The 18,921-nt window shown below is 35.8% G+C and overlaps 1 protein-coding gene across 1 annotated transcript; it reads right to left on the reverse strand.

Moving 5' to 3' along the window:
- Window positions 1–384: 384 nt before the first annotated feature.
- LOC126831573 (beclin-1) lies at window positions 385–18,846 on the reverse strand. The gene is made up of 15 exons (XM_050562145.2): window positions 18,546–18,846; window positions 16,958–17,025; window positions 16,202–16,257; window positions 13,022–13,109; window positions 12,191–12,253; window positions 11,399–11,545; window positions 9,842–9,966; window positions 9,000–9,062; window positions 8,346–8,429; window positions 7,678–7,738; window positions 6,934–7,022; window positions 6,515–6,625; window positions 5,120–5,162; window positions 4,259–4,362; window positions 385–3,101 (listed from the first exon to the last, which is right to left on the reverse strand). Exons 1-15 carry the CDS (start codon window positions 18,682–18,684, stop codon window positions 2,993–2,995), a joined length of 1,350 nt encoding a protein of 449 aa, XP_050418102.1. The 5' UTR covers window positions 18,685–18,846; the 3' UTR covers window positions 385–2,992.
- Between the last annotated feature and the right edge of the window lie 75 nt (window positions 18,847–18,921).

The raw sequence follows: 18,921 nt of genomic DNA on the forward strand, positions 1-18,921 counted from the left end.
AGGATACTTGGCTTTGCCCGGGTCCAATTCGCCTGGGACATAAATTCCCCCAGGGCCCAAATTTGATGGTCTAAAACATTGACAGGATCATGCTGGTTAATTTGATACCACATATGTGGGAGGGGGGTGGGAGGGGGGAGCAGCGACGAAGCTGGATTTGTTGGGGCCAGGCCCAATTGGCCTGGGGCTCAAATTCAGTGGCCTAAAACATTTATAGGGACAAGCTGGTTAATTTGATATCACATGTGTTTGGGGGGTGGGGAGATCTTTTCTACGAAGCGTGATGGGCGAATCATACATACATACACATATAGGAGATTCGCTTGCACCTAGAGGTCTTTAGCAGGGAGAGGAAACCGGAGAAAACCCATAATGTAAACAAAATAACAGTTTTACATTTTATTTTTAATGAAACTTAACAAAATTACATCAACAAATATAGGCAGATGTATACATGTGGCAGGAAGATTTACCCAGTGCTATCCAATATTACCCAATACTACCAGATAGTATATATGTGCTATGTGGTAGTATTTAATTAGTATTGGGTAGTATTGGGTGGTATTGGGTAGTATTTGATAGTATTGGGTAAATTGTCCTGCCATGCTAGTATACATGTGTAGTTATCATTATATGTATATTAAAATCACTGATCTACATGTGAGGGATTGTTAATCTCTTGTAAACTACCATCTTGTAAACACTGGATCAGTATAAGAAATATGAGTCCATATTCAGTTCGATTCCATTCAGTATTAACAGCTGACAACATTCAGCATCCACTTCAGACGAAGTGTAGGATATAATCAACACAAGCCAGTGCCATATTTATGATTTTCTCTGAAATCTTTTGATGGGCCTCTTTTGAACAGTTTATCTTTTGTTGATATTTTGATCTTTCTTTCTTAAAGATACATTAGTTAAGAGCTAAATCTTTATTTTGACTTCAAATGTTATGTAAACTATTATTTGGACATTTATTTACATGACAAGTCTATAATCAATTCTCTAGACCATCAGATGGCCAAGATTAAAACGGATTAGAACATCTGGAAGAATTATAAAATATCTACCATGTCAGCATTGTCTAAACTACAAAAATTATAACTTTGCTCAGAACAAAGTAATTTGAATGAAATTGTGGGCTGCACATGATGATAGTACCTCGCCGGGACGAAGTCGGGGGGCGCTCTGTAATCACTAGTTCGAATGCTGGTTGTTTAGTAATTGGGTTTATTGTCGATTTAACTCATGTAAACAATACAGGACGGCTTACAAAATAGTCTACAACAACAAAGTATACATCTACAACACAGTAAACAACACAGGTGAAAACAATATACGGACGTCAGGCGCCCACCATCGTACATCACCGCATGGCTTCTATCTAAACAATAATAATCAGTTACTATGACAATAATACAGATAATTCAACCGGACACATGGATGCGGCGCTCATCGGCTGCATTCAGCGTTCTTCGTCTTTTTACGCAAAATACTAATTTTGGGCATAACAGAAATATTTAAAATATTCAGCTCTTTATCCAAATCTAACATAATGCATCCTGAATTAAATGTTAAATATTGAATTTAATTAAATATTGGCATGGATTAAAGGGGCATTATGGATGATTAGATAACGAGTTGACAGTTCTCGCTATAATAGTTAAATAAATTACATAAACGGAATATGCAGAAAATTTCAGTCAAATTACTCTGAGAAAACCAAATTTTAAAAACACAGTAGGTTTGATTGTTACCATTGTTACGATAAAAAACAAAGTCTCGATTTAGCTCTTGCATAACGTATGTTTAACTGGTGAAAAAATAGATATTTTTTTATTGTCTTAAAAATGTAACTGAGGATAAGTGACTTTAATAAATGTCTTCTATATAAATTTTAGTTGGTTTATTTCAATATCCCTTTCTTCTTCCATTAAAAATAAGATTGCCAGTATTCATCCATGAATTAAATCATATAGAGTTTCCCGTACTCATACATGAATTTAATCTTATACAGTTTCCCATACTCATCCATGTACTCATCCATGAATTTAGTCATATAGAGTTCCCCGTACTCATCCATGTACTCATCCATGAATTAAATCATATAGAGTTCCCCGTACTCATCCATGAATTAAATCATATAGAGTTCCCCGTACTCATCCATGAATTAAATCATATAGAGTTTCCCATACTCATCCATGAATTTAATGTTATAGAGTTCCCCGTACTCATCCATGAATTAAATCATATAGAGTTTCCCGTTCTCATCCATGAATTAAATCATATAGAGTTTCCCGTACTCATCCATGAATTAAATCATATACAGTTTCCCGTACTCATCCATGAATTAAATCATATACAGTTTCCCGTACTCATCCATGAATTAAATCATATACAGTTTCCCCTATCACATTCCAACTCCTTATTTTAACATAAATCAGAGAAGCTGAGCTCCTTTAAATAAATAAAAAGTACATGAAAAATAATTAACAACAGACAGAACATAAATAACCATGTAATATCAAGGTCCTAAATCGTCTTTCATTCATTCATCCCATCTTTCATTCATTCATCCCATCTTTCATTCATTTATGTGGAAGTTGTGGTGGCTCAGTAATTATATAGACATCTCGGTGATGGCCGAGATGTTCATCGGAAGTTTCTGGTGTGCCTCCCACTTGTCAGTGCTGCCAGACAAAGGGCCTGGCAAGGACATTGTATAGTCATTCGGATGGGACATAAAAATCGGAGTTCCCATGTACACATTGGCGCACACATAAAAGAACCCTTGACAGTTGGAATTTGAATATAAGGGCAGGCAGTAGTGCCACTGTATGGCGCATATACCTGTCTTCATTAGCCCAGTCGGTGAAGAACAGTAGGACGTTAAACCCCATCTCATTTCATTTATTCATTCATAATGACTGTTCATGTTTTAATATTATAGTAATCTTTTGTATTTTTGTTTAAGAATGAATCTTCTTCTTTATTTTTCAGCAATAAGTTGTGATGAAACCCAGGCTAAACCCCATTTTAAATTAGTCAACATGAATTTCAAGGCTTTAGTCCACTGTTCCTCCGAATTAAATTGGATTCTGAAAGGAAAAAGAAATGATTATATGAATGAAAATGTATTTTATGATTTGGGTTAATTAACAGGAAAATCTGATTAAAATGCCGATCTATATTTCGTTTCGTTATTTTTATACTTTTAATGGTCTCTACAACATGAAGATCTGACCAGTTCTAGTGGGAGGTTGCTTTAGGGGTCGTACGAGCGACTATTGACCCTATGACGTCAGACATTTAATTAACTAATCGGCGTTGATGCTTCTAGTGGGTTACCCACAGCTTCGTGCACATCACACCAGTCGCAGCGGACCGTTTATCGGATTATCCCTAACCTCAGCCAGAAAGCGTGTTATATAGCAACTCTTCTAGATCCTAGTGTAGTAAAGACAAATAAAACAAAATTTTGAACTATAAAAAACAAAACAAAATAGGATCTGTGTTTTAATCACGATTGTTTAATGAGGTAAATGTGTTTTATTTGTTTTGCTCAAGATAATTTTGACTAACATTTCTATGATTTCGTTGAGTTCACCCTTTTAAACAAACTGATAAGCGAACCGAGGCAGGCATATTTAAAATGCAACCTTTGGTTATAACCATTATCACTTCATTAAACAGGCTACACAAATTATAGAAAATACCAAAAATATATAATGTTCTTTATCATTGCGCCTGAAATGCATCCTGGTCAGGCCCGTTACTGGGGGGGTGGGGGGGGGCTTTGCACCCCCACCCCCCATGTGAAAAATTTGTCAACCATACCCCCCCCCCAGATATTAAGTGTCCGTCAATTATACAGCTTCCCGTCCCCCTCATTGCTCTGATCTAGTTACGGCCCTGATCCTGGTATTAAAACCACTACTACTCTACTGCAGTCTTGTCTGGTGTGTTTGCTGGGGGGAATTATATATATTTGATATGTTTTAAAAAGGAGCGCCTCCTTTCTCCCCCTACGGTATCACTGAGATCCATGCTGACCTGCAGTGTTCCACGGATTCTTCCATCCACTATTACAACTTTAGTAAGTCAATTCGTCGCAGTCTTGGAATAATTTTATAGTGAGGACGTTATATATTAAGGAGTTTATTTGTCGCTGTCTTGGAATAATTATAGAAAAGTGTTTTTATTTCCTGATTAGCTATGATACCTAGACCAGTCTCACACTACAACACCAACTTACTTAATGGAATAAGAATTTCCGGAATTAGAGTCTTCTATTTTTCCTTTCTCCATTCTGTAGGGTAAACAAAAACTGGTATCGCCCCTCTCTACTTCTTCTTTGAACTGTAAAACATGAGGGATTACAATAAAACATGGAGGGATTACAATCAAACACTGGGGGATTACAATAAAACATGGTGGGATTACAATCAAACATGGAGGGATTATAATCAAACATGGAGGGATTACAATCAAACATGGAGGGATTACAATCAAACACTGAGGGATAACAATAAAACATGGCGGGATTACAATCAAACATGGAGGGATTACAATCAAATATGGAGGGGTTTAAATCAAACATGGAGGGATTACAATCAAATATGGAAGGATTACAACTGAACAGGGGGGAAAAACAATCAAACATGGAAGGATTAGACTACAATCGAATATGGAGGGATTACAATGAAACATGGAGGGATTATAATCAAACATGGAGGGATTACAATGAAACATGGAGGGAAGACAATCAACCATTGAGGGATTACAATCAAACATGGAGGGGTTTCAATCAAACATGGAGGGATTACAATCAAACATGGAGGGATTACAATATGGAGGGATTAGAATTCATAAATAAAATATATCTGAACCTAGACTAGATGTCTGTGGATTGTGGGAATAAAACTAATGATCTCATACACTTTACAGAATTTAACCTTGAAAAATACACTTCAGTTTTAAAATCACTGATCTTTATCTCAATTTTTCTAGGTTTAATCCACTGTGAAATGTATTCATATTAGTTATTTCATTAGGACACCAAAATCAACCATAGATAATCTCCTGGATTAGACTCAATTAGATTATATAAAACTACCTGTTGTAAACAATCTAAGAATGCCACCATAGCTTGATCAAACCTAAAACACAAGCAAATAAAATAATAATAATAATAACAAGCCAACAGTGAGGCTGATGTCCCCCGCCGAAATAGGAAAATAATTAGAGGACACATATAAATTTATCACAAATTATCTTTTACAAAGTATTGAACAATCAAACAGTAAGTATATCTTTACTTATAGTCTAAGCATACAATGTTTTTGATGATTGCTTATCTCTGCTTACCCTAAGCGGAAAATGCTCATCTTCGAACTCCATCAAGGCATTGACCTAATCAACACATACACCAAGTTTGAACATTCTAGCTCAATTAGGAAGAGAGTTATCGTGCCCCAAAGTATCAACCAATCAAATTGCTTATCTCTGCTTACCCTAAGCGGAAAATGCTCATCTTCGAACTCCATCAAGGCATTGACCTAATAAACACATACACCAAGTTTGAACATTCTAGCTCAATTAAAAGTTATCGTGTCCCAAAGCATCAACCAATCAAATTGCTTATCTCTGCTTACCCTAAGCGGAAAATGCTCATCTTCGAACCCCATCAAGGCATTGACCTAATCAACACATACACCAAGTTTGAACATTCTAGCCCAATTAGGAAGAGAGTTATCGTGTCCCAAAGCATCAACTAATCAAATTGCTTATCTCTGCTTACCCTAAGCGGAAAATGCTCATCTTCGAACTCCATCAAGGCATTGACCTAATAAACACATACACCAAGTTTGAACATTCTAGCTCAATTAGGAAGAGAGTTATTGTGTCCCAAAAAGTGTGACGGACGGACAGACAGACAGACAGACAGACAGACGGACGAACCCATTTTAATAGTCCCCTGCTTTCTTCGAAAGGCGGGGGACAATAATAATCATATCAGTAGTGCAGGGTGGAGTGGTCTCCCCTTGTCAGGGGTGCAGGATGGAATGATGTCCCCATGTCAGTGGTGAACGACGGAGTGGTCTCCCCTTGTCAGGGGTGCCAGATGGAGTGATGTCCCCTTGTCAGTGGTGCAGGCGGAGTGACCTCCTCGTCAGGGGTGCCAGATGGAGTGATGTCCCCTTGTCAGTGGTGCAGGGCAGAGTGGCCTTCCCTTGTCAGGGGTGCAGGATGATGCGGTGTCCCCTTGTCAGTATTGCAGGATGAATCAGTGTCCCCTTGTCAGTGGTGCAGGATTGAGGGCCTGGCAAAAGCATCTAGTCATTCGGATGGGATGATAATTCGGACTGAAAAATCCTGAGAAACCTCGGCAAACACTGGGATCGTCCTGGTTACTAAGCCACTGTGACTCCAACTTCAGTACAGGAGATAATTCATAGGGAAGTAATAAGTAAATGCATATCTAATGCAAGCTAAAGCTACATTTTCTTACTTTGTATCCCATAAAAAGCGGAATCCACCAGAACCATATAAGGGCAATTCTTTATTCTTCTCCGTCAGTGATTCTAAATATGAATGGTTGCCATAGGGAACTAAACGATACCTAGAAAACAAATTATCTTAAACATACAAATGAAGAAATGCCTTACAATTGGACTGGTTATCAAAGTTAAGGTAAAATCCCCAAAGACATTTGAAATGATAGATAAGTGAGTATAGTAAATAAAATTTGAAACATGACATCCTAACCAAAAGTAGACCATTTTCTAGCAAATCAAGATCCCCGACATCCATAAGTTGGCCTTCCGAGCACTCATAAAGGCCTCACCACCCCAACCAACAAAAAACTTAAATTTATATGTTTCACAGAATAATAAGTGAATTTTTTGGTGGGGCCTGTGAAATAGTTACCTTTGAAATGTTAAATTCATTTTACGAGCCAGTGAGTGTAGTAAAAGAACTGTTTGTCCCCATGCAGCATTTATTTCATTCCAATCAACCTACAAATATGTTTAAAGAAATGAATTGAAAAGGGTTTAACGTAATACATGTCTAAAGAAGAACTGTGATATATTTCTAGAATGGAATGAATTGAATTAAAATGGGGTTTAACGTCCTACTGTTCTGCACCACTGAGCTAATGAAGACTGACATCCGCCATACAGTGTGCTATGAGGGAAATTTTGCCCCGGGAGCGGCATTTCTGACTACTCTATATCGAATCCCAAAATATACATAGGACTGGTTTTTTTTCCCCCGTCCAAATGATTAGACAGTGTTACTTTCCAGATCTTTCGTCTTGCACCACGGAGAAATCAGGCTGAATAATCTTGAGGAACATTCACAGCAAATGGGATCAATCCTAAATACTACATTTAGTTTGGTTCTAGAACACTGAGTCTCTTCAATAGCAAATAATCCATTTTCTGTGACATTTATTAGATTTTCTGGTGTTTGCACGCTTCAACAAAGTTTAAGGAAACATCTAATTTATAATAAAATAGGGAACGAGAGGGGGAACAAGAGAGGGGATGGCAACAGCCCCTTAATTAATAAAGGGGTATTTTAACCTAAAATATTATGAAGATGTATAAACTAGTTTTTTGTACTGCTGTTGTTCAGGGATTTTTAAATATCTTATAATATGATACTTACTGGAACACTGGGCAGTCGTCCTAATCTAAAATTATTGATGGTACCAAACTGACCACTGTGCCTACAAGTTATAAATAAACAGCTTAACGGCATTTCAGAACTAACAAATTATAAATCTTTATAATGCATGTGGTCATTCTGCACAAAGAGATCCAACTACATGTACTTCATACTTTGAGAATAGAACATATCCAAGTATACTATTTTGTAATGTGTTTCTAGTCCGTCTCACATCTGTCATACTCACAAAGAGTAAATAAACTTTTTCAAATTTATTGAATGGATGTGGAATAAATAATTCTCAAAATATACATAATGTTTTCGACTAGAATCATCGATTTAGGACTTAAAATGTTAGTTAATTAGCTTAGTGTCTGTTTCTCTCAAGGGGTGCTAACTGAAGACAGGCAACCTAAGTTTGGTATGGCATGTGGAAGGTCTATAGCAGTGACTCGGAGGAAACCAACAAAGTTTGACTGACAATCCTCAAGCCTGTGATCAAAACCATGACACTTGAACCTATGACAGCCCTTAGACTGCAAGCCCACCAAACTGCAATCCTACAAATATATATATTTACAATAAAAAGGGGAAGCTTGTCTCAACATGGAAAAGTAGGGTATCTTCCTCACCATGATAGAATTTAGGGAACATAGTAATTAACTTACCATATATGGAATGTAGAGTTAAAAACATTTGTTTTTTTAAGTTTATCAAGTTGAGTTTGCGCATATTGAAGTTGGTTAGCTATACTGAAAAAACAGAAAAAAAAATATTTATCATATTGAAGTTAGTTAGCTATACTGAAACGGGGAAAAAAAATAATCATCATATACCGTAAATGAAAGGAAATAAAATTAAGTTTAAGTTTTCTGCACTGACATATTAACGATACATTATGGATCATTAGATAAAGAGCTGACAGTTCGCACTATAATAGTTAAAAACTAGATAATGTAAAGGGAATTTGCTGAAAATTTCAGTCAAATTGATCCACCCTGAACCGAGAATTTAGCAATTGAATTTTGGGTCTAGCCTCGAATACCATTACTAAAGTCGGTAAAATAAAAAACATAGTCTCGATTATCCATTTCATGATTAAATCAAGAATGGAAGTCGAACAGCAAATCAGAACCTAATCCAGTAAATATCGCAGGCTAGCGATGACATTGAGAGTTGATTATGGCTGGATAAGTTAATTAATGTCTAATTAATAATTCAGGCTTAAAGAAAAACCTGCAATAGACAAATTTAGCTCTTGTATAATGTATGTGTTTAAGATTTTAATGATGTTTATGTTTGAAGATTATATACACACAAACCTTCTTTGTTCATCATCCAACTCCAAGGCTTGACGTTTATATTCATTATATTCCTTCCAATATCTGTCAACAAAAAAACAAACAAATAAAATATCTACATCAACTGACAAGATTTATTTTTACAGTGAACATGGAGATACGTCCTATTCAAATAATCAGACACATTCCCCTTGTTTAGGAGTGACTTCCCAAACTTCCCACTTTAAAATGCTATTGCATTTCAAATGATTTTGAATTTATCCTGATATTACATGTATATATGTCTGTGTAGCTTAGGAGGGACTTATGGAAGATTAGGTTTTTTTTGCAAACTAAATAAGATGCCTCATTAAATAAAGTTTTTATTATTATTGTTAGTCTCACAGAGATTCTAGTCAAGAGTTATTTTCTAACAATGGCTTGGTGAAACAATGTTTAAAAAATAACACAAAATGGTGAAATAAATTAACTGTGATAGAATATAACATGGATGTTATTCCGGTCGTATATTCCGGACATGTCCTACACTATTTCCCAAACGTCCGACCCGGAATATGCCCAATCAGACATCATAATATGGTGAATACCATAATATATGTATAACCCAGTAATTGTAAAATATGATTGCAGTTGTGAAGGATATAATATAAGCTTACTTCTAAAACAATGTAATTTTGAAAAAGTTATGAAATACTATAACTTTAAAAAAACATAAATATTAAAGTTGTGAAATAACATAATTTTTTTAAATATTACAGTTGCGAAATAAGAATTTTAAGATATTGTTAAACTTGAGATAAAATATAACTGGGAAAATAATAATATAGATTTATATTTAAATTTCGGAAGGAAATAATCGTTACTTTTCTTCCTCTTCATCTAATATTTTAGATTTATCTTCTTCTTCTTGTAACTTAGCAACAACTATCTTTTGTTCCTCTTCAGCCTTCGCCAGTTCTTTATGTAACGTTTCTTCTTCAGCTTTTAACTTTAATAAAAAAAACAAAATATTTATCCACAAATAATTATATATTTATTGAACAGGAAGAGAATGGAGTGGAGTTTAACAATACATCAGTTATTCAGAGACTTACAAATGTCTGATGAAATGAAATGAAATGAAATGGGGTTTAACGTCCTACTGTTCTGCTCCTATACTGGGCTAATGAAGACGGGCATACGCCATACAGTGTGCTATGAGGGAAATTTTGCCCGGGCAGCGGCACTATCGCCTACTCTTATATCGAATTCCAACTGCCAAGGGATCTTTTACGTGCATTCCAATGTTTACACGGGACCTCGGTTTTTCGTCTCATCCGAAGGACTAGACAGCTGTCCTTGTCAGGCCCTCCATCCTGCATCACTGACAAGGGGAAACCACATCGGAAAATCGGGATGAACTTTCTCGGCCAATGCAGGGATCGAACACCCGACCTCCAGGCTAGTGAGCCAGCGCCTTACCCACCACGGCTCCCAAATGTCTGATATTTAAAATTATATTCTAATGAGGGTATTTATATACAAATTAGTGGATGACCCGGCGCTGCACAGGTTGAAAGTAGTAAAACTCTGAAACCAGAAGCGGTAGTCCAACACCACCATTACTCGCCGATCCGAGCTACCCCTATTTACCAAATTTCAGCCGTGAGACAGCCCTAGTGTAGCTGCCAACCCTAAACAGACAAACGACCGTCACAAATATTAGCATAGACAACTGATAACTCCAACAAAATACATTCAGAGAATCAAATATGCTTAATATTTTTAATTTATCAATGAATGGTAATATTTATTTACATGCTTGTTAAAATTATTGCAAAGTCATCACAGCCTAAAACAGAAATGTTTTCATGAAACTTTAGCTATTGTCTGTATGGAGCCGCAGTGGCACAATGGCACTGAATCACTAGCCAAGATTTCCTGGGTTCGATCCCAAAGCTCCTTGCAATTTTTTTTAACATGGTTTCCCTTTTCAGTGATTCCAAACGGAAGGTCAAGGTACTGCCATCCGTGTCATCATTGGTAATGTGACATCATATCAATTCAGTCAATTGATGCAGTCACCCAAAGAACAAGTCTGCCCAGTTTCATGTTGATTGTACACCAATTTGCGAAGCCTTTAAGGCTCTTTTTTTCAAGAGTGTCGTAACAAGAAGAAAAAGAAGACTATCACGCGTTTGCAAAAAGTTCCAGGATCAAAAATTACTTCTTAAGTGCGGTTAAGTGGTCAAGAACAAGACATTTTAAAAGTAGCATATTGATACAGCTTGAAACCATTAATCAACCTAAAATAAGACACTATCCAGCACATGTATTTCAATAAAATCATCAGGCGAGTCCAATATTTCAACAATGTGTGATTGACACATCAAAGGATGACGTCACATTTGTATTTCAAATGAAAATATTGTTTATCCTACCTGTTTAAGTTCCTTATCAAGAGCTTTTTCATCCACATCATCTGTTTCATGTTGTAATTTAGTGAGTAGATCACGATAATCTCGGCACTCGTCTTCTGTAATCTTCAACTGATTATCTAATTGGTCTAATAATGAGTCTGTACACTCCTGTAATTAACATATATATAATGGTACAGGCTCACTGACGAGGAAGGAGGAGGGATGAGTCAAGATAGCTCAGTGAGTAAGGTGCTTGCTCGCTAGCCTGAAGGTTTCAGGATCGATCACGGTGCTGGCCTAGAAAGTTCATAGAGATATTTTCGGCGTGGTTTCCCATTGTCAGTGGTGCAGGATAGGCTGCCTGGCAAGGACAGCTGTCTAGTCATTTGGATGGGACAAAAAAAACGAGATCCTGTGTACACATTACAGTGCCCATTAAAGAAGCTTGACAGTTGGAATTCGATATAAGAGTAGGTCTTGGCACCACAGTCTGGGCAAAATTTCCCTCACAGCACACTGCATTGCGTATGCCTGTCTTCATTAGCCCTGTCGGTGCAGAACACTAGGATGTTAAACCCTATTTCAAGTCTGACAAATATTTAAAAACATTAACATTATGTTAGCTATATCATTAATTCACAAAACTTCATTTTATTGTTTTCTCCTACCTGTAGTAGACAATTTAATCAAATTTAGTATAGGCCAAAATATTTACTACCTGTGTTGGTCTCCTAAATCATCTTGGCCCCCGAGGGTCGAGACCCCATGCCACATCATTAACAGACAAGAGAGAATCAAGATGTTATATCTTACCTCACAGAGCGGATGATCAACTTCCGATTGTCCTGACATAATATCGAACAAACAGGCTGTAACCTAGCAACAGACAAATATATAGTAAACAATCACAGACAAGGTGTAGTTGTTTTTAAGACAAAAATAAATCCACAAAATTTGTATAAGGAGAGAAAGAGAGAGAGAGAGAGAGAGAGAGAGAGAGAGGGTTTCACACCCACTCATCACAATCTAGGTCATTTCGGGTATAACTAAATGGTCCAAGTTTATTTCAATAATTCGCTTGCGAGTAGGAGTCTTTAGCAGTGGGAGGAAACTGGAGAAAACTCACGAGGTTGTCACAAACAAAACTATGCCAGTTGACTCAGTGACAAACCGTCTGATCCAACGCACCATTCGAACACCCAATCCCCGCTAATTTGTAAAAAGATTTTCAGTGTAGTTTATAAAACACTTTATAATTAACAAGACATTTGAATTAAGTGATTGTTTTATGCAATACCTACATAATCATGATGAATATTCAATACATAGATAACCATCATGAATTTTCAATACATAGATAACCATCATGAATATTCAATACCAAGACAACCATCATGAATATTTAACTATTTTGAATATGATGTACCCACTTCTGACGTTTCTTTTACCTACATGTATCTACTTGCTAGTTACTGTTCAATATAGTATACCTATAAAATGTTGTGAACACATCAATCTTAAAATGAAAGCGAAAGAAGAGTTATAAAATAAAAAAAAACTATGGTATATATAGTTTAAAGAAACGTGATATATTGAAGTCATATATCTTTAAATAAATATGTGTAATATGGTAAGAGACTCTACCTTTAATCTGTGACTTAAATTATCCATACTGCCCGGCCCTGGATCACCAAGTAACGTAAAATCGTGACTAAGATTTAACTGCATTTCACTGAAAATCAAAAATGGATCAATTTTCAAAACCTAATCCAGAATTAGTACAGAAGTCGATCATAGTGTGTGGTCGTATTTATTCACAGAATACGGTGGCAGGTACACCTTAAACATACATTATGCAAGAGCTAAATCTGCCTATTGCAGGTCTTTCTTTGCGCCTCGAATGTTATCTAAATTATTAATTAGACATTAATTAACATGACAAACCCATACTTGGGGTTCGTCAGGGAGAAAATCTGTCCCCGCTTCTGTTTTCCATATATTTGCAAGACTTGTCATCTTTCTTGTCACAACACTATAAATGTTTAAGCGTCCATGAAACTGATCTTGAAAATGTAGGTGTATACCTGAAACTATTTGCACTTTTGTATGCGGATGACACTGTTCTTTTAGCAGAAAGTGAATCAGAATTACAAGCTGCATTCAATGCCATGTTAGAATATTGCACCGTCTGGAAACTTGAAATTAATTCAACAAAAACTAAAACAATTGTTTTTTCAAAAGGTAAAATAAGAAAAACACCTAAAATTACCTATGGAGATGTTGAAATAGAAAACGTTCACGAATATGCTTATCTTGGTATAATTTTTAATTTTAATGGAAATTTTGTCAAGGCCAAGAAACAACTTCACAGCAAAGCATCTTCAGCAATGTTTTCATTAATCCAAAAAGCTCGTAAACTAAATCTTGATGTAGATACCCAGATACATTTGTTTAATTGCCTTGTAGTACCTATCGCCCTGTATGGTTGTGAAATATGGGGTTTTACTGATATTATACTGTTAGAAAGACTTCAACTGAGATTTTGTAAATATGTATTAAAAGTAAAAATGTCTACTCCAAATGTTATGGTCTATGGTGAACTTGGTGTATATCCTTTGCAAATTTATATAAAATATAGAATGATTAATTACTAGTATAAGCTTGTAACTGGCCCCAGATCTAAAATCGCTTGTGTACTGTATAACACTTTGTATAAATCATATGAGCCTAATACATGGTTAAATTATATAAAAGACGCTTTGAACAGTGCTGGGTTGTCTTATATTTGGGATTCCCAAGCCTGTAACATTAATGCTAATTGGTTAAAGCAATGTTTACTGCTAAGGCTAAAGGATCAATATCAACAAGAATGGAATAGCACTGTACATAATACAAGCAAATGCAAAAATTATCGTTTATTTAAATCCACGTTCATCTTTGAACAGTACTTAATAGATCTACCTCCGAAATATAGACATTACTTTAGTAAATTTAGATGTCGAAGTCATAGACTGCCAATTGAAGCCGGGGTTTTCATAAAGACCCCAGAAGAAAATCGTATTTGTTCTCTCTGCAATACAGGTGAATTAGGCGACGAATTTCATTACATTTTCAAATGCCAAATCCTTAAAAATGAACGTTGTAAATTTATAAAAAGTTATTACCTGAAGTGTCCTTCAGCTATCAACGTGTACAATATATTTAATAGCCACGGTGCAGAACTGGAGAATCTATGTAAATTCATCTCTATTATTGTAAATAAGTTTAAATAAGTTTAAATGAATACTGAATGTTATCTGTAATGATGTGTATATTATATTATCTGAAAATACTATGTACGTATACTATCACTAACTGTAAATATTTTATGTGTATATTATATTCATGTGTCTCACTGAGATTTTGAATAAAGATTATTATTATTAAGGATCTAAATCGCTCATATCTGGAACCTAGAAATTGACACAAATGGGTCGCAACGCATATAATAATGTAATATGAATGTATATAAACTGATTTACATTTAATCTTTCTGTTTTTACTATTAATTTCAAATCAGTTATGTTCGGCGAAATACATAGGAAGTGTCAATCGAATGGCAATCTCTAGCGTCCAGTTATTCAAGTCTACACCGATAATATTTATTGCGAATGCTCTCCAGATAAGAATATGGCATCACCGTTGGACATGACTTGTGGAATATGTCTGGCCTCGTTCCTTGAGTCTCTTATTACAAATGGCGCTGAAATGTATTATGGTACACGATTTGTGTACCAATGGTAAAATGTTTATTTTGTCTTAAATATTGGATATCAGAAGCCTAACTTTTCCCAGTAAGAAAACAACACCAATGTTGATTTAAATTGACAAATAATTTGTGTGTGATATAATTAATCAATACGACCAAGTCCACCTGTTCTCAAGAACACACTTCAATCAATTTAGTTAATTATTAATATAAGTGGATCTAATGTTAATGGATGTGTAATTTATACATTATTATCAAGTAGGATCAATTAGAGATGTAATAAATATCACATGGTTATACATTGTTTATTATTAGATAGAAGAAAGGCAGTGGGGTATTATTAGAAAATTAAAATAATTCTCAGATGTTTAATTTAACTCAACTTCCAGCATATTTTAATATATCACATACTTGGGGACCTTCTCTGACCCAAACTGACCAAAATATTTCTGTGTCTTGTTATAAAGAGAGAGAGGGTTTTAACGTCCACTCGACACAAACCAGGTCATTTCGTGGCTAACATACATGTATGGTTCAATTTTTATTTTAATAATATGCTTGCGCATAAGGGTCCTTAGCAGTGAGAGGAAACGAGAGAAAACCCTTGAGGTTAAACAGGCAACCCTACTCCTTGTCGCGTACAAGTAGGGAATTGAAACCATGCCACGTCTTGTCATATCCAAGCAAAGAATTGGTTCAAAGGTAAAAGCTTACATCAACTCTATGCCCTATCTAAAGTATTGTCAAGTAAATAGCACAGTTAGTCGAATGTTAAGCTTCGTGTATTGTAGTCGGTAACGAGTACAGTTCGTAGAACGGTTGTGAAGCTACATGTATCGTCGTCGGTAACGAGTACAGTTGGTTAGTAGACACGATAGTCAAGCTACATGTATCGTCGTCAGTAACGAGTACAGTTAGCTAGTAGTTAGCAAGTAGATACAGTTGTCAAGCTACATGCATCGTTGTCGGTAATAAATACAGTTAGTTCGTAGATACGAAGGAAATCCTAGTAAAGAGTCCTGGATCTGGGTAACTTGCTTCCAATGATAAATAAGAATAATTAATTAATACTGTACCCTGACGATGGAATGATCCTCTTCACGATATTACCATCTTCTTCATACTCTGGTAACTATATATACATGTAGAGAGACAGAACGATAAGATTAATATGCAACAAAGGACAGCGCAGAGCATTTAGTAAACAGGCAAAAATTATACAATTTAATCTGACTTATTTAAAGATACATGTACCGGTATGTTCTTACAATCATCGTATGGTCAACCAGAAAACATATCATTATTTTACAATATAATTCTATTGACACAGACAGAGCATTTTGTAAACAGCCAAAAATTATACATTTCAAGTTTTTTATATAAAGGTATGTTCTTTCAATCATCGTAGGGTCAACCAGAAATATATTTCTAATGACAAGAGAAAATAAAATTACAGACTCCTCAACACTTATTTTTGTTCAATTAAAGTACCTGTATTGACTACTGACACTTTATCGCCTCCCAGTATTGGATTTACTACACAATATGAAAGTTCATCGGGAATTTCCAGCATAGTCCCTCTTTGTCAGTGATGCACAACATAGGGCCTGGCACGAAAAACAAAGGAACCGAGTACACAATGACATGCAGGTAAAACATTCCTTGGCAGTTGGAATCAAATATAAAAGTAGGCTGAAGCGCCGCTGTCTAGGCAAACTTTCCCCCATAGAACAATATATTATTGATGCCTGTCTTCATTAGCCCAATCGGAGATTAGCGGTAGTAAGCTAAACCCTATTTCCTTCGAGAATGGGATTAAGGCCTGTACACACCTGTGTCCTCTTTGTGGTAATATTTATTGTTTCTTCTTCTTCTTCATCGTTATATCTGGTTAAAGGGGCTGAAGAAAGAAAAAAAAAAGGTTAAAACAAATTGAATATACATGCAGTTGTAATGGAATACATACATAGTGGTAAAGAAATTGTAATAGGTGTACCATAGTTTTAAACAAATTAAATACTGTAGTTGCAAAGAAAATGAATACACATGAAATACATGTGCATGTAGTTGTGAATAAATTATAATCATTTATAAGGCTACAGTATTCTAAAAGATACTAGAATGGTTTAGCTGTAAACTGAAATACTGTACCTATCTATGGTAAAACTTTTAAAAAAAAATATGAGAGAGCAATGGGGTTTAATGGCCACTCGATACAAACTTGTTCATTTCAGGACTAACATATTTGTTCAATTTTCCTTCAATAATTTGTTTGCGTCTAGGAGGCCTTAGCAGTGGGAGGAAACAACCAGAAAATTAGACAGGCGACCTTACTTCATGTCACATACAAGCGGGGAATCATCATTATGTAGGTCAGCGACCTTTTGGTCTATCAGTTTTCTACACAGAGATTCATAGCACTTGTTAGTGTCACATTATGGAGTCAGTGTGGGTCACCCAACCCCCCACTTTAATATAGAGCAAAGCTCTAAAGCATCGCGTGTAGCGCAGTGCTTGAGCAAAGCTCTTTTCTGGTAACACAGGAGCGTAACTAAACTGTCACCCACAGATTGTTGATTACAAAAAAATTCAGACCGGAACCGGATATAGGCCTACTGGGCAAAAATGGCAATGCACATGCCAACTTACCAAATATCGACCAAGCGTACGTGATTACGTGTCTGATAGAAATATTTTTATGACGCGTTTAATCAATGACATCACACATTTCTGACGTCAATGAAAATAATTCTCACACTTTTATGCTGTTTTTTTTTTAAACAAAATTAATCATATAATTTAGATCTAATTTAAAATGAATTCGGAAAAACGAAATTATTTAACATTCTTTGTATCACTTGAGAAGCTTAAAGTAGCTAAGTCTCTAACTCAATATCATCCAAAATCTTCAACATTGAAAACACGATTTATTTGTCAAATTAAATCAACATTCACGTCGTGATCTTACCGGGAAAAGATGGGCTTTTGATATCCAATATTTAAGACAAAATAAACATTTTACCATTGGTACACGAATCGTGTACCATAATGCGCTTCAGCCCCAGTTGTATCAAGAGACTCGAGGGACGAGGCTAGACACATTGCACCAAATCAAACGGCGTATGTAGACTGGAATAACCAGACGCTAGAAATATGCACTCGCTTGAGACTGCTGGCTTATTTTGCCGAACATAACTGATTTGAAATTGGAGTAAAAACGGAAACCATCGAATGTAAATCAGTTTATATACATTCATATTACAGTATTATATGGGTTGCGACCCACTTTTGTCAATTTCTAGGTCCCAAATGTTAGCGATTTAGCTCCTTTAATTATGAAGGTTTTATATTTAACAACAATCACATCAGCTTCGCTCTACTCAGGCAATGTCTGTTAGATATTATCAATCAGATACATACCAGTCAGCTCATCAAACAGCCGCTGTTCGATCGTGTTAAAAGATGTGTCTAACTTCAAAGGTTGCAGACATCTTTGACAGACGAAACTCACATTCGTCGTCGTTCCGGACTTCCCTGGTTCTGACAGAGGCGCGGCCATTTACAAAGTAGGAAAGAAAAGTGTATTACGTTCAGGACAATAAGGTCTTCCTGACTCAAACTACCATAACTGGCCCAAACACAAATAATTTCCAAATATTTCCCTAAAGTTAAAAGACCTGGGGGATGGGTTTGTTTTTATTTTGATGATTAAATTTAGTTCAAAATGTGAATTTGGATCTCCGCGTGGCTATTTCGCTTTCTTGATATCAAGTACTTCCTGCTGATAAACGGATTA

Source organism: Patella vulgata, chromosome 9 (assembly GCF_932274485.2).
Source record: "Patella vulgata chromosome 9, xgPatVulg1.2, whole genome shotgun sequence".
Taxonomy (NCBI): Eukaryota; Metazoa; Mollusca; class Gastropoda; family Patellidae; genus Patella; species Patella vulgata.